Source organism: Columba livia, chromosome Z (genome assembly GCF_036013475.1).
Source record: "Columba livia isolate bColLiv1 breed racing homer chromosome Z, bColLiv1.pat.W.v2, whole genome shotgun sequence".
NCBI lineage: Eukaryota > Metazoa > Chordata > Aves > Columbiformes > Columbidae > Columba > Columba livia.
The window spans coordinates 42,715,265-42,731,124 of record NC_088642.1 but is presented as its reverse complement, the minus strand read 5'-3'; the positions used below and the strand labels follow the sequence as shown (position 1 = coordinate 42,731,124).

The following is a 15,860-nucleotide window of genomic DNA, read 5'->3' as shown; positions in this document are numbered from 1 at the left end:
CTATCAGAAGCTTTGCAAAGAGACCATTTCCACTTAAGAAGTGGAAACAAAAGGGAGCTCATGGTCCACAATTGTAGCTGGTATTATTTTTCTCTATGTGTCTTCTTTTGTAGTTACTAGCACTGAATTTCATCTGTCACTCTACTTGCCCCTCACTTGCTGCTGTTAAATCGTGTCATAATTCTGTTAAATCATGTCATAATTCTGTTAAATCACATTGTAATCTTCCATTTGACCCCAAGTCATGTCTGTTACTGATCTTAGCAGACGAGAAAATGAGGATTGCTTTGAAACTTTTCAGTCCTTGTCTAGTATTGCAGAGCCATTATAGACAGATGGGGATAAGCACTTCTTTGTTGAACAGTTCTACCCACACTTCATCCAGCACCACTGTATGTCTGTGTGGAACGGGCTGGGACATGTCTCCTGCTTTTGCTTTACTGACAGTGTGCTACTCTGTCTGCTCCTGAACAGAATATGTCCTGAGGATATTCTGGAATCATGGAGGCATTAGCCTGGTAAGTGGGACAGAGGTCTGTAGCAGAAGTATCTCCCTCTGACTTCACTCGTGATTCTGTCTTTTTATCTCCTTGCAGATATTTTTTGCCCATCTCCCTGCTTTTACTTATGAAATTACTTAAATCATGTTTCCACTTTAAAGTGGTAAGTAACTAGATTTCTGGTCAACAGCCTTGATTTTAATAGTTATGAATAATTAGGAATCTTTTATGGTAAGCCCTTACTGTGTCTTCAAGGTGACATGAATGTACTGATCCCTCCTTCCCCTGCTTTCTGGGAATGTGTCAACTCCACATTCCACTGCTGGGATTGCCTCTTCTCTGTAATCTTGCTGTCAAGCCAGAGTGCACAAAGCTGTAATTTCACTAGAGCTGCATGGAGACTGCAAGAATTTAAAATGCTGGCACAAATCTAGCAGTTTCCTGCAAGAAGTGCTCCCAGCTGTTTGCTGTATTCTGATTTTAGCGTGTGTTTTTGCACCTGCTTGGGAAATTTGGGTTCTGTCCACTAGCTAAATCAGCTTGCTGCTTCCTTAAAATTAGCCACACCAAAAAGTATGTCTCAAGTCTCCTTTTTTTGTCTTTTAAACAGAGAACAAAATAATCCTTTCCATGCAGTAATTATCCTGAGAGCTGTGTAAATTTCTTGAATAAGGTTCAAGCAATGCTATTGAGGAGAAGTCTCCTGAATGTGACTGGATGTGGTGGTGGCATGCTGTGGGGAGTCTCCCTTCTCCAAGAACTTTGTTTTTTAGAGGCAAAGTAAACTATGTTCTGACAATGTTCTTGTGAATATATTGACTGGTCATTGAGGCAGTGTCACAAAAGAAGCGTGGGTGGAGTCCTCGTGGGCTTTTGCGGTAGTGGAAATGCTGGAGGCAGAATTCATATCTTGCATCTGCATTTGAGCTGGTGGGAAGAAAAAAGGCAAAAGGATTCACCCTGGGGAGAGGCTGTAAGTAATCAATGTGGCAACCACATCCTTCGTGTTTCCCAAATAAACTTTCTGAGTTTTCTGATAAACGACACCTGGTTGCTGTCCACCTTAAAACCTGAATGAATATTTGAGTCTTCTGATGGAAGGGGAAGCTGAAGTGCCCTGTCTGGATAGCATTAATACTTTCTATTAAAAAGAAGTCTTCAGTGAGATGTAGATTATCATTAGCATGCTTGTTGGCCTAGGTTACTGCCTGGATGTTAACTTCATGTTATCCATCTTGTATTATTTGGCAATATGCCTCAGGTGGTCAGTAACGCCCAGGCTGAAAGGAGGATGAATGAAAGAAATAAAATAAAAAGCACTGCAGTGGGATAAATGGACATTTTGCTACTCATATTAGATGGGACAGCAGATCTAGTCACAGTAGCAAAGAATTCTGGCACATTTGGGGTTAAGACAAAAAATTGAACAGTTAAAGTAATATGTGTGGTACTGAACCACTTGAACTTCAAATAATGCTCAAAAAACTTCTGTGCTGTGGTTTAGTTTTTGCTATAGCCATACAAACATAGTATAGCTTTTCTGTTTCTCAGTTCTGGGTGAGGAAAGAACACAGTTCAGCTCCACAGTGTTAAGGCAGTTACCTGACCTTTTTATCCCACTTGTTTTTCTCCTGTGGGCAACATCAGCAGTTTCTAGCCCCTGGAAAATCTTAACTTTTAAAACATTGTGTGTAACTTAGGTAACTGCAGGTTAAATATTGTGATCAGTGATTATCCAGAAATTGTTATAAGTTGTTATAAATTTTGTTATATAATACTGTTTAATAATATAATTGTTACAATCTTTATCTCATGCCAGATACACTTTGTGCCTTCTCCAGTTCCTCTTGTATCAAAGGTCTATCTGGGTAACTTATGCCCCTTGATGTTTTTCTTTTTCTACTGATTTATCTTTCCTGTAGTTTTCGGAGACAAGGGCAGCATGCCAGCATTTGAGGGAAGCATTTGAAGAGCTCTTTGGTCTGCTGTCCCAGTGAAGGGAGGGGATGGAGAGCCATGCAGTAGAAGAGATACAAGGCTTATAGATGTGTTAGAAACTGTGGAAGCACCTGAGGATGGCCACAGATTAGGACTTCTCACCAGAAAAGGGTGGCAGAATCAGTGGCCCAGCTGAAGTGCATCTATACGGATGCTCGCAGCATGGGCAGCAAACAGGAAGAGCTGGAAGCCCTTGTGCGGCAGAAAAACGACAATGTAGTTGCCATCACAGAAACACAGTGGAATGACTCTCACAACTGCAGTGCTACATTAGATGACTGTAAACTCTTCAGAAGGAACAGGCAAGGAAGGAGACGAGATGAGGTAGCCATGTATGTTAGGGAGGGTTTTGACTGTACAGAGCTTAGTGAGGGTGATGATAGACTGTCTATGGGTGAGAATCAAGGGCAACAAGGCAGACATCCTGGTAGGAGTCCATTACAGACCACCCAACCAGGATGAAGAGGCAGGTGAAAAATTTTTCAGGCAACTGGGAGAAGTCTCTCGATCACTACCCCTTGTTCTTGTGAGGGATTTCGACCTACCAAACGTCTGCTGGACATACAACACAGCAGAGAGGAACAGTCTAGGGGACTCCTGGAGTGCATGGAAGACAACTTCCTGACACAGCTGGTTAGTGAGACAACTAGGGAAGGAGCCCCACTGGATCTGTTTTTTGTGAATAGAGAAGGACTCATGGGCAACATGTAGGTTGGAGGTCGCTTTGCGCATAATGATAGTGAAATTATTGAGTTTTCTATTCTTGGAGAAGTAAGGAGGGCAGTCAGCAGAACTAATTCATACCTTGGACTTCTGAAGGGGAGACTTTGATCTGTTCAGAAGGCTGGTTGACAGAGTCCCTTGGGAGGCAGTGCTGATGGACAAAGGAGAGCAAGAAGGTTGATCTCTCTTCAAGAAGGAAATATTAGAGGCGCATGTGCCGAAAGGCGAGCCGGCAGGGAAGAAGGCCAGCCCAGCTGAATAGAGAGCTGCAGCTGGAACTTAGCGATAAAAGGAGAATTTATAACCTTTGGAAGAAGGGGAAATCTACTCCAGAGGACTAGAAGGATGCTATGAAGTTAAGCAGGGCAAAAATTAGAAGGGCCAAAGCCCTACTGCAGCGAAGCCTGGCTACTGCTGTTAAAGGCAAGAGGAAATGTTTCTAAAAATATATCAGCAACAAAAGCAGGGCTAAGGAAAATCTCCATCCTCTGGTGGATGCAGTGGGCAACATAGTGACAGAGGATGAGGGAAAGTCTGGAGTACTAAATGCCTTCTTTGCCTCCAGTTGTTAATAGTAAGAACAGTTGTGTTCCAGGTATCCAGCCCCCTGAGCTGGAAGACAGGGATGGGCACCAGAATGAAGAGCTAATAATCCAAGCGAAACGGTGCAAGCGAAGGTCATGGAACAAATCATCCTGAGTGCCATCACATGGCACAAGACAACCAAGTGATCGGGTCCAGTCAGAACAGGTTTATTAAAGGCAGGTCCTGCTTATCATTCTCTACAACTACCAGAATCACAGAATGTTAGGGATTGGAAAGGACCTCGAAAGATCATCTAGTCCAGCCCCCCTGCCGGACCAGGAACATGTAGAGGAGGTTACATAGGAATGTGTCCAGGCAGGTTTTTGATGTCTCCAGAGAAGGAGACTCCACAACCCCCCTTGGCAGCCTGTTCCAGTGCTCTGGCACCCTCACTGTGAAGAAGTTTCTTCTCATATTTAAGTGGAATCTCCTGTGTTCCAGTTTGTACCCATTACCCCTTGTCCTATCATTGGTTGTCACCAAGAAGAGCCTGGTTGTAGCTTGGAGGGTGTTGGTCTCTTCTCCCAAGTAGCAAGGGACAGGACAAGAGGAAATGACCTTAAATTGCACCAGAGGAGGTTTATGTTGGAAATTAGGAAAATATGCTTCACGGACAGGATTGTCAGGCATTGGAACAGGCTGCCCAGGAAAGTGGTGGAGTCACCATCCCTGGAGGTGTTTAAATGGTGTTTAGACGAGGTTCTTAGGGACATGGTTTAGTGCTAGAGTTAAGTTTTGGTTGGACTCAAAGATCTTGAGGGTCTTTTTCCACCAGAATGATTATATGATTCTATAATTCTTCCCTGTCCAATCGCCGACTTTCATATTGGTATCTAACTCTGTCATGTGTTTTCATCATGAATTTCTGCAGCAGGCTAATATGATTTATGACTATGCCTTTCATGTAACTAAACTCTGTCCTGAATTGCGATTTTTCACTTTTTCCCTTTGAAACTTTTCCTCCTTCCAACAGCATGTAGGTTGCCATACATGTTCCAAATCAAGTCAGCACTGTTAGCATTTGTATGGACTAGAAAGACTACTATGGAATTAGATTATTGGTGCTGTCTGTTGTGTTAATGCTATTCAAAACCTTGTTAAAAACCAGAAAAGCTTTAACTGCTGTCTTAGTTTGAGTTGTAATACTCTACTTTCATAATGGCAGCTCATGTACGTGTGTATTATTGTTTTAGTATTGCAGTATAACACAAGGTGCTCAGTATTAAAAACTTGCCTGCAAGGTTATCTTTTAAGGAGCGCAAGCCAGAATGTGACAGCACAGGGAAACCTTGGGGGAGTAAGTACAGAGGTAGGCTGCTTAGACTGGTGGCACTTCCCCCTGCCTTCCCAGGTAGTTTGGGGAATTGCTGGATGATTAACCTGTCATTTCACAGGAGGGAGACAACGCAGAAAAATTGTGCTTGGTTACTTGTTTGTCAGAAGGTAGGCTGTGGCTGACTAAATATCACTGTCATGATTTCAGAGCCTGCCTGCCTGTGATGATGAGGATGACTGTTTAGGTTTAGTAACTTGGTACCACCAGTACAGCTGGAACTCTGTATTGCAAGGGTGGGAGTAGTCCTCAGTATACTAAGTGCCTTGATCCTTTCTTCTGGCTGAGTACATTGGTGTCAGTTTTATAGATTTTAATGCCTTTGAAGTGCCTGACGTTAATGACAACTTTTGGACTATTTCACTAAAAACGTAACTCCTGGAAGGCAATGCTATGGCGGTTGGACTGTGTGATGGTTTTGGTGGATTGTGCCCTTTGCTTTCTCTGAACTAGGTATGTTTATTTTGGATTGTATGCCTTCATGGAACAACGGGATATTTTGAATTCTTTTTCCCTTCAGTGAGAACTCAAAACTGTGATTTTAGTGAGACTGCAAAGTTCTTCAGGGAATTAAGTTTCAAATAAATTGTTCTAAGTGTTGTGTACTGAAATGCATTACTTAAGTCTTGACAACAGGGCCAGAAGTTACCATATAATGAGATCTAGCTTTGCAGAAGGTGCTGTCATGATAAAAGCATTTGTTCTTTGTGGTGACTGCTGAAGAAACTCTAAGGTATTTAGGAACAGCTTTTTGGTGGAGAATTCAGAAAGATACTGTAAGAACAGAAACAAGGAGGTTGAAAGAAGAATGGTAAAAGGGAAGGGGAAAAGGGTCTATTTGAATTTTTTCATTTCGAACTGCGTTTCTTCCTTCTCAGGTAAGCATCATTAATCAATTTTAGGGGTATAGTTAAACTCCTGTTAATGAACTGGAAGTGTAGTTTTATTTCAGGTTTCATAATTACCACTTAAAGAAGTAAACAAATGCTTTGTTCATTATACTTTTCCTCAAACTATTACGATTTTATTTCTCAATTGTGCATACTAGTAGGTCCTTCTTATATGTCGGTTTTTCTGTCCTCTTTAAATGCTGCTTAAAAATGTATTTACCTTTTGATTTTTTATTTCTAAATTTAAATTTATTCACCATTGAAGGAAAACTATATCAACCGTAGCCATCTGTGTAGTCAATGTTTCTTGAACAGAATGCTGGGGGGGCCTACTCTTGTTACTCTTCATTTGAAGTCATAAAATAGTTGTTTAAAGCAGAGACTGTTAACATATGATGGTGATGAAGTTGAAGTGCTTTGAGATGGAGAATATCTGAGTTGTCGGCATATAAAGGTCCTGACTCCAATGTTATATACTGGATCCTCAGCATATAGTCTGTAGTTGCTGCACTAAGAAAAATGTTTTTTTATGATTCACAAAAGTTATCTTTTATTTCTTTTAGGATTTATGTCAAACTTCACTATAATAGTGCAGGACTTTTTTCGCCTGTGACTTGTCCATTTTATTGCATGTACAGTTTTAGTCCAAAGAGGTTTTTGTTTAATTTATCTGAGGAATTTTTGAACTATTATATTTGTGGGGCGGCACAAGCATTCTGATAGCAATCTAATGTATGTTGGAGTGAAAAGCTTAATTTCTGGTCTTTCATACAAAGCAGTAGACAGCTTGTATTTCTTTCTTCCATGGTACATAATCTTTTCCCCCCAATCTCTATGCTGATGTTTGGACAGATCTCATGAGAGTTACTTACAGAATTTGAAAGTAGAGGGTCACTTCCTGATTATTTTGAAAACTTCTGTCAGACTCCACAGGCACATTATGTGGACACCCTAAGAAAAACATCCAATATTGCCTTTCCTTCCTTGTTATATATGTTCTTAAAGCTGTTTCAGGAAGAATCTGTAGCATCTCACCTGTTGAAACTAGTAGTGGGTGGGAGGGTTAGTATGAGAATTTTTATCTTTGAAGTGAAAGTCTGATGAGGTTACAAGTACGCTCACATGGGCCCATACAGTCTCTCTGCTGCTGGATTGCCTGCTGGCCACAGGGCACACCATCTGTATAGTTTGTAAGTTTGACTGTGAAAGAACTAGTGAACCAGCATTACTTTTTAAATTACCTGGGTTGAAGGAGCTCTTATTCATACTACCTGGTCCTGCAGACAGTTACGGTCAGAAAGATGGCACGGGTGTTGGCAGAAGGACAAGACCTTCCTGTAGCCACTAGGTTGTCTTTCCAAAGTTTGCTTTAGGAACACAGTTACCTGCTAGCAGGTACTTATGAAGGCTTTACTTGCATTTATTCTTCTGTTAGCTGGTAATCACAGAATCACAGAATGGTTGAGGTTGGAAGTGACCTCTGGAGATCATCTAGTCCAACCCACCTGCTAAGGCAGGTTCCTCCAGAGCACATCGCACAAGAATGTGTCCAGGCAGGTTTTGAATGTCTCCAGAAACTCTCTGGGCAGCCTGTTCCAGTGCTCTGTCAGCCTCAAAGTAAAGAAGTTTCTCCTCATGTCTAGATGGAACCTCCTGTGCTTCAATCTGTGCCCATTGCCCCTCATCCTATTGTTGGGCACCACTGAAAAGAGTCTGGTCCCATCATCTTGACACTCACCCTTAAGATACTTACAAGCATTGGTGAGATCCCCTCTTAGTCTTCTGTTCTCCAGGCTAAGGAGACCGAGCTCCCATAGCCTTTCCTCGTAAGAAAGATGCTCCAGTCCCCTGATCATCTTTGTAGCCCTCTGCTCATTGCAGATCCAGTTGCTTCTGAATGTTTGATTGCTAATTGCATTTGAGACCAATTGAAACAATAGTGTCAAAGTTGGGGAAAAAGCAGCTGGTGCTGAGTGGAACAGCAACTTTTGTTTTGAAACAAAGTGACAAAAATAAAATGGTGAATGATCCTTCTCAATGCTGAGTGTCCTGTGTAACTGAGTTAGGAGTGCAGGGGAAAATGTAGATGTTTTTACACTGTCATAAACACAGAGGGGTTGAAACTGATGTTGTGCGAGCTATAGTAGTTCAGCCATTTCCTGAAATTCACTTCTCATTTGTAATGTGATTCTGCTTTAGAGCCTGTAGAAGACTTACCTGGAATTTCAAAACATTTACAGTATTTTCAAAAACTTTTGCTTATTCTCAGCTGAGATACTATTTTTTTTCCTCTGTGAAAGGTGAAATCAGTGAGCTAATACTTTAGACAATTGATTAAAGGGTATTGCTGACTTCAGTTGGGATATAAAATTGCTCATATTTCATTTTTCTTATTGTGTCCAAATGAACACCATGCCCTCCCTTCCTCTTGTTTTTGTCAAATAAGGAGGTTCTGTTCTGAAAGAGTTGTTGTGTTTAGTGAGAGTGTATCATGTTGAACAGGATCCTTTATTTTCCTTTGGCTTCTGCTTTATTGATTTTCTGTCCCTCCCTTGCTAGCAAACCTCTTGAGCTGGAACTGGGCATGTGTGACGATGACCTCTGAAGAAAGTTAAGCACTAGAATCTTTCAGTTATTTTTCAAAAAGTCATGCATCTAACATTGCATCCCCTTGGGAACAGACAAACCAGAAAATACGTTACAACCTTGATAGAAAATATAGAGATTGAATGTGTTAGTCTCCTGTACACACACTTAGGCTTGGGTATACATGCACTTTCTTCCTTCCCTCTGCCTTTCCCCATGGAGGAATAAATGCGACACAGGTTTGTAATTTGTCCTCAAGTTGCTTAGCAGCTGATCAGCTTTTAATTAGCAGATGTGAAAAATGGTTAGAAAACACAGAATTTCCCATTTACCTTAAGAGTGCTATTAAATGTGCAGAGGAATGTAGATTGTCCAGTTTCAAGTAGTTCCTCACAGCTAGAAAGCAAAACTACTATGGAAGTAATGTACCTCACAGTGTGCTTTGTTCATTGGAATCCAGACAGAGCACTCGGCTTTGCCATGCACAGAAACATCCTTAGAATGGTATTTTTTAAAGAAAAAAAAATGCATAATTATGTGTTTCTTTGTGCTTGCAAAACAAGGCAGTCCAAATACTTCAGTCTTTTGCTTAAAACTGCTTTACTGGCTTAGCAGGTGAATACTTCTGCTGCAACAAACTAGCAGGAACAGAGAAGACATGATGCAACTGATCTGATTTCTCAGTCTTCATGCTGGCAAGCAGAGATAAATAAAAATGAAACAGTAACTTGTGCATGACTCAGGATTTCCAGTGGTAACATAGCTGCTCTGGGGTTGGCACTCTGTACAATTAATATTTTGAGTAAACCAGGTGAGCCAATGGCTGGAGAAAAGTGCAGTTTGCAGTCCCTACTCTGTAGACGTTGAGGATTTTTCTCAAGACTGCTGAAGTTGCCAAACCACTGTAGGAAGATAAGTAGTTTGACTTTGGTATTGACTTTGACTGAGTAGAGTTTAATACTTATTTTCGTCACACAAATGTTTTTAGGCTTAAGTGTCATGTCCCTTAGTTATCTCTTCTTTAAGCTGAAACATACTGGTCTTTTTATGATCTCTTCGTGTCATGATCCTTCTTGCTGCAAGTCTCTGCACTGCCTGCCAAGTCTGAGTCCTAATCTTGCTGCTCTGCATCTGCTGACAAATCCAGCTTTTTTGTAATCTACACACCTCATTCCCTGAAGGCTGGTAAAGGAGAGAAGTATATTCATGTGTAACTGAAGTGTGTCATGAGCTTGTTGCTGCTACTAGCTTACTCTCTTCTAACCTTTCAAGCCTTGCTCTGGCATCTTCTTTGTAGATAAACTTTTAAAACCTCCTAATGAATGTTGTAAGATATGTAACCCTCAGCTAGCCTAGCCTCACATAGTAGACTTTGTGTAGCTTGGTGTCAATCGTGGTTATGCTGCGCTGAAAACCAGGCAAATACCCTGTTGTGTGTATAGGTGCTTATCCCTATGCCTTGATAATTAACTTCGTTAGTTGTACCATTTTTTCTTGGAGGGAGTGATTCTGAAAGCATGCTGATTTGGGAAAGCTTGCACAATTGGGTTCTCTGTGTGTCTTCATTTCCTTATCAAATATAGTCATTTGGGGCGTACAAAGATTTTTTTTGACTGCAAGCAAAATTCACCCAGAACTCAAAATGCCTTCTTTCTTTATTTTGCCTAGTAAGAAATAATTAAGGCTAGATTAAGGTCTCTGTCACTCATGGATGACCTGACAACAATGTTTTGTCAGTCGGAACTAGCAAACAATATGAGCAAGAAATACACTTGACTCCCTTCGTGAGCAGTATTGACACCTAACGTTGTTAGTCCTTTTAGAGCATGGTATCTACAGGCTTTCTGGTTGAAATTGATGGGACTTTTAAGCTCATGAGGAATACAATCTTCAATGCAGGAACACACCAATATGTATAATTATTTTTTGGAAGAGAAACATTTTTATTCCAGAAAACTTAATTTTCTTTTTTTTTTTTTTTTCCAGTAGTTGTTAGTCCTTGTATTGGATCACTGTATTGAATTATACCTTTTTCAGACAAGAACAAAGATAGTGAGCAGCATTGTAATTCATTTCCTTAATACAAATAAATTGTGCCACAGGTTCTATGAATCTGCAGGAAGAGCATTTGGATATGTAAATTCCTTATTTACACTGATTATGCCTTTGGCTTTACATCTCAGTTTGTAGTGAGTTATACACAGTCTTCCACTTTGTAACTGTGCTGGTCTTATTTAAAATTTACCAAACATGAGGAGACTCTGAAAGTGACTGCGGTTTGGCACAGGTTGTTCAGGGAGATTGTGGAGTCTCTCACCTTGGAGATATTCACAGGCCATCGGAACATCATCCTGGGCAACCTGCTTTAGGTGGTCCAACCTGAGCAGAGACACTGGACAAGATGACCTTCAGAGGTCCCTTCCCTTTCTGACCTTGACTATTCCGTGATTCTTTAGTCTTTTTCATAGCGAAGACTTGTTTCCACCGTTATCAGAAATGATAATGGATAATTTCTTCCACATTCGAAGAACTGTCAACATCTTGTTCTGAAGCATGAAATGGAAAGTTGCTACCTCCCAAAATGTTCTCTTTCTTCCAAAAGTGCTTTCTTGTCTAATACTTGGATGTAATTTTTAAGGCATTTCAAAGATAATTGCTTGACTGGGAATTGATTTAAACTAACTTCAGAAGGTGAAAATCAAATATTGTTAATTTTCATTTGAAGGCTTTAGATAAGAATCAGTTTATTTAGAGCATCCCAACATCTGCTTTGTAGCTGGAAAGCCTTCTTGCAGAAGAATGCCTTCTGCTGCCTTTAACTAAATGCTGGATTGTAACTGTAGATGTGAAAGGCATCTTGCCGTAATAAGCTCTTGGAAGGAGAGGGAAAACTGAAGCAAATAAACATTTATGTTAAAGCATTTGTACCTTGGTAATATATTTCATTTTGAATTTGAACTTCTTTTTTTCAGAATGTCTACTGCTGTTCTGATTTGGAATTTAAGTAAAAATTTACAGCTTTTCACAGACCAGAAGTACTGTTTTCTGACTGTCTCTTGTAACGTATCAGGTGAATTTTATAAGGGAAGGTGGGAGGTATGTTTTCATTTGAATGGCTGGGTTTGTCATCCTGTTAATAATTTTTTCTGTTGCCGAAAAGCATAATCCATCTAAAGCTTTCTTCAGTGCACAAGTGTAGCCTAACAAAATTAGCGGGGGGTTGAGGGGCAGGCGGAGGGTGTGAAGCAGTTTGCTATCTGGAGATGAAATTGGCAGCCTGTTCACCAGAGCTTTCATAAGGAAACGAACACTGGACATTTTTGCAGAGCTTGCCTGGGACACTGACAGAAGAGTATCTACGCAAAAGCAGAGTTCTTCAGAAAAATTAACCACATCAGACCTTGCAACAACTACAAGGTCTTCAGTCACAGAGATCATAAGAAATTCACCTTGGCTCGTGAAGATGGTGTTTCTGAATAAGGTGAACAGCTTTCATGTGCTGTGGAAATCCATTGTTCACTTCAGGCCTGGCTGTTTTGTGCGTTGCTGCCAACAAAAGTATTTGCTAGAGGTCCTCTGTTTGGTAACTAACCATTGCAGCAACTGTCTCTGAAATTTGTTCATGTACAGAAATTTGTTTCCCTAGAGGTAAATGTTCAGAAAAGGAAACAGGAATAGAAGAGGTCACTTTATTCAAATAAAGGGAGAGTTCACTAGGGGCATCAGTGAGTCCACAAGACGGGTCTGTGTGGGGTCTCTCAATACGTGGATTAAAAACTCTTATATCATAGTCTCCTAGCCACAAGATCACTCCTCCTCTCCCTATAGTCAGAGGTTACAGCTTTACGACATGCCTACCAACAACCTGCGGCACAAAACATGGGTTTACATGTATTGTATGTTCATTATATCTCACTCTAGGCAGGGCGGAAAAGTTAATATATATAAGGCAATTAAGCATGTGCATTGGATGAAAGGTCACAGAAGTTCGAATTGTGGTTTATGCAAAATAGAGATCTCCCTCCTAATACTTCTGGTTAGCTGATTGGTCAGTACTTAACTTTCCCCTCTCCTTGTCATAAGCCTGCACATTTTTGCAGCAATAGGCTTGTTGCACCTCATTTTGCAAAGACAGGTGATAGTTATTTGTATCATTCAGAAGACATGAGGAAACACAGGGGTTTTTGGGTATCTGTGGTTGTTGGACTTCAACTTCTTCATGATATACCTCTGACTTACTGTTTGGCTTATGTAATCAAATGTTGGGAAAGCTGGTGTAGTTTGTGTTAGAAGTAGTCTAAAGCATTCTTTTTAGAAACCAAATGTTAGTGGTTTTCTTTGGTTTATATCAAACTGCTCCCATCCTACAGTACAATCTGTGCTGTGATTTTGAAGTCAAGCAAATTGAGATCGTTCATAATTCTGTTATACTGTTATTTTCTTTGAGCTCTCACTCTAACAACGTGCAACCAAAATCTGGACCAGTAGTTCAACTGACAGGTTTATCAAGCCATGGAATTTCCAGCAGCCTACTGCAGCAGTTGTGTAGTGACTCACTAATGCTGTAGTATGGTAACTTTGAAAAGACAGTGCTGCAGATGGAGTGCTGTGTGTGTACTATTGTTGAAAAGGATTTAAATTCAGATCAAATAATTGTACAGTGTTTATTGCTCCTTACCACTTCTTCCAATGGCAGAGTATATGTCTTGTACTAGAAAATGTTACTTTAATATCTGAAGTGCTCAGGAAGCAATAGTGAGTGTGAAAAACAAATGTTTAGGTCACATTACTGAAGGGATATTTCTGTTAGTGTTCTGTGTCAAGCAAAAGTCTTTTTTTAATGCTCTAAATGTTTGCTGGAGTGAAAGAGACTCTGTCCAAACAACTTAGGGGGCTGCCAGTGTAGGAAACAATTATCTTGCAAATATAATAGGCCCAGGCAAGATCTCTCAGCAAAGCATATTTTAATAGCTATTTTGCAAAATCGCATGTTCTACCTAGAGGTAGGTGCCTACACCTAATAGGGCAAAAAGCCCCTGCTTATATGCCACCAGATCCCGGCTGCAGTTTCCCTCCCCTGCTCCCCGTTGGTTTGGTACTGCAGGGTTTACGGACTACCCAATGCCTGCCTCAGCTTACATATTTCATCAATCTAATTCGAACAACACCCTTCTCCCTGGATTTGCTTGTAAATACAGGTACCAGTATGCATTCTGGGATTTAGTTTGAAGACACTTTGTTTTACATTAAGGATTCACAGTCTTATGTCTCTTGGTCCTTCTCCCCAGCTGGGGTCATGCACCAGCTCCTTAGTTTTGTAAAAACAACATTCCTTCATTAAATGTTCCTTATACCAGTCTAGCTTTAGGATGTGAGAACAAAAATTCTTAGTGTTTCCTCAAAGGTAAAACATAATACTTCCGGTGGCATGTTTTTGTGAACTTTCTACATTGCATGGGATACTTTTCCTTAAGCGGGGGGAAAGTAGCTAAGGGTAGGAGTTAAAAGTGCATTACGGTCCTTAAAAAAAACAACAAAAAATCATTAGAAAAGCAACTTGTACTCCAAATTCGATCAGCAACTTTTTTTTGACTTACTTTCCTGTCCCCAGATGTCCTCACCCTCTTAACTGGTCAGGTAGTAGTCCTAACATATATCTCATCAGAGTTTTCCTTTTATTTCCTTTTTTTTTAAAAAATTGTTTGTATTACCACACAGTGAAATTTTATGTATGCTATGGGGTTTGTTCTTTGGTTGGTTTTTTCCATTGCTTTACTTTTGCTCTTAGTTCTGAGGCATGCAGAGGCAGGGATGACAACAGGGGTATACTTAGACAGTAGTTACTGTGTCCATTTTCTCCCTAATCAGGGCTATGGATGCATTTGGGACAGAGAGGTTGGGATTTCATGGAAGATTTACTTACTGTGGAGTTTGTGAGTAGGTGGGAGCCTCAGGGCAGTCCTGCAGGTGACCCTGGAGACACAGCCTGGGAATGTTCTAGTCCAAATTGTTGGAGAACTTGGCTCAAAGTCCACCAAGGAGCAGGAGATTGCTGTGGTGGGACACCAAGGGAACTCGCCAAGGCATTGTTGAAGCCCATTTTGACTAATCAGCAGGTTACAATTTAAGTAATGCTGAATGAGAATTTTTCCTAATCTGGTCTACTGCTGACCCTCAAATCTCTTCTGCTTTCTATCTGCCCAAATGGCAGACCTTAGTAACTGACTTCCAGTGTCCCTCTTGGTTTTTTTTTTTTCTTGGTTTGTTTGTTTTTTGGTTTGTTGTTTGTTTTTTTTTTTTTTTACCTTGTTGTGGGTTTGTTTTGTTTTTGTTTTTGTTTTTTTTGTTTTGTTTGTTTGTTTGTTTGTTTTTTAAGCTTAATGTTTTCTGTCTAGCAGAAAACAGGAAAAATACTTTTAGTTGTTGCTCAGGTCTTACCTGAATGAACTCTGCTGAGGCTGGTAACCATCCCATGGGCTTATATATCGACAATGAGGTGGCACAGAGTTATATAGTGGTCTCATTAATTAGAAATCTTGCTTTTTATTAATAGGTCACTGTGCAGGAAAAACACATTTAAAAGAAAAACTCATGGACATTTGAATAAGCAGAGCTGTATCAGAAATCTTTTTTCAAAATTGTCTAAAAGTCAAGTATGTTTGACAGTACTATTTTGTAGCTCAAAGTACTGTTGATTTTTCTTTGGAGACCTGTCATGGTTGAGACGGACAAACAGCATAGACCAAGTTCTTCCAGGATGAAAGTAGTATATGCCATTTATTGCCACAAGTGAATTTTTATACAGTTTTACCAATTCGTGTGTCTCTTTACGGTTGGTTACAAGTTACAGCAGTAACATCTCATTGGCTAATTTTGCTATCATCAATGTTACTCTTTTACTCCCTTCTCTCTCAGGGGTACATCCTTAACATCTCCGGATGCTCCTTTACTCCCATCTTTCTCACAGGTAGGCCTTAATATCTTCAAGGCTAATTTCTGTTCCCATGCCCTCCATCATGGAATCCAAGGACCCACCGTAGTTCCCCACAATTCCCCCTTTTTGTATTTGTGCTAAAATATTGCCTTCTTTTTCTGCTGCAGGATTCTTTGCAGCAGAGAAATCACGCATAGCAACATTAGTAACACAACCACAACAATCATCAAAACAATCAGTCCCATTTTCACTACTGATAACAACCACCATGAAAGCCCCCAGTCACTGAACAATTTATTTAACCAATCCCA

The 15,860-nt window shown here is 40.4% G+C and overlaps 1 protein-coding gene across 11 annotated transcripts in view; it reads left to right on the top strand.

The window, feature by feature from the left end:
• RNF38 (ring finger protein 38) overlaps positions 1–15,860 on the top strand; it is a 132,947-nt gene that overhangs the window by 30,726 nt on the left and 86,361 nt on the right. Inside the window, exon 3 of one of the 11 annotated variants that reach the window (XM_065045585.1) lies at positions 597–663. The exons of 9 other annotated variants lie outside the window; for them this stretch is intronic. In XM_065045585.1, coding sequence (XP_064901657.1) covers positions 628–663 — 36 coding nt within the window. In that variant the 5' untranslated portion in view covers positions 597–627. Of the gene's footprint in view, positions 1–596; positions 664–15,860 lie in introns of those variants that run through there. One more of the 11 variants, XM_065045578.1, reaches the window with a different exon arrangement.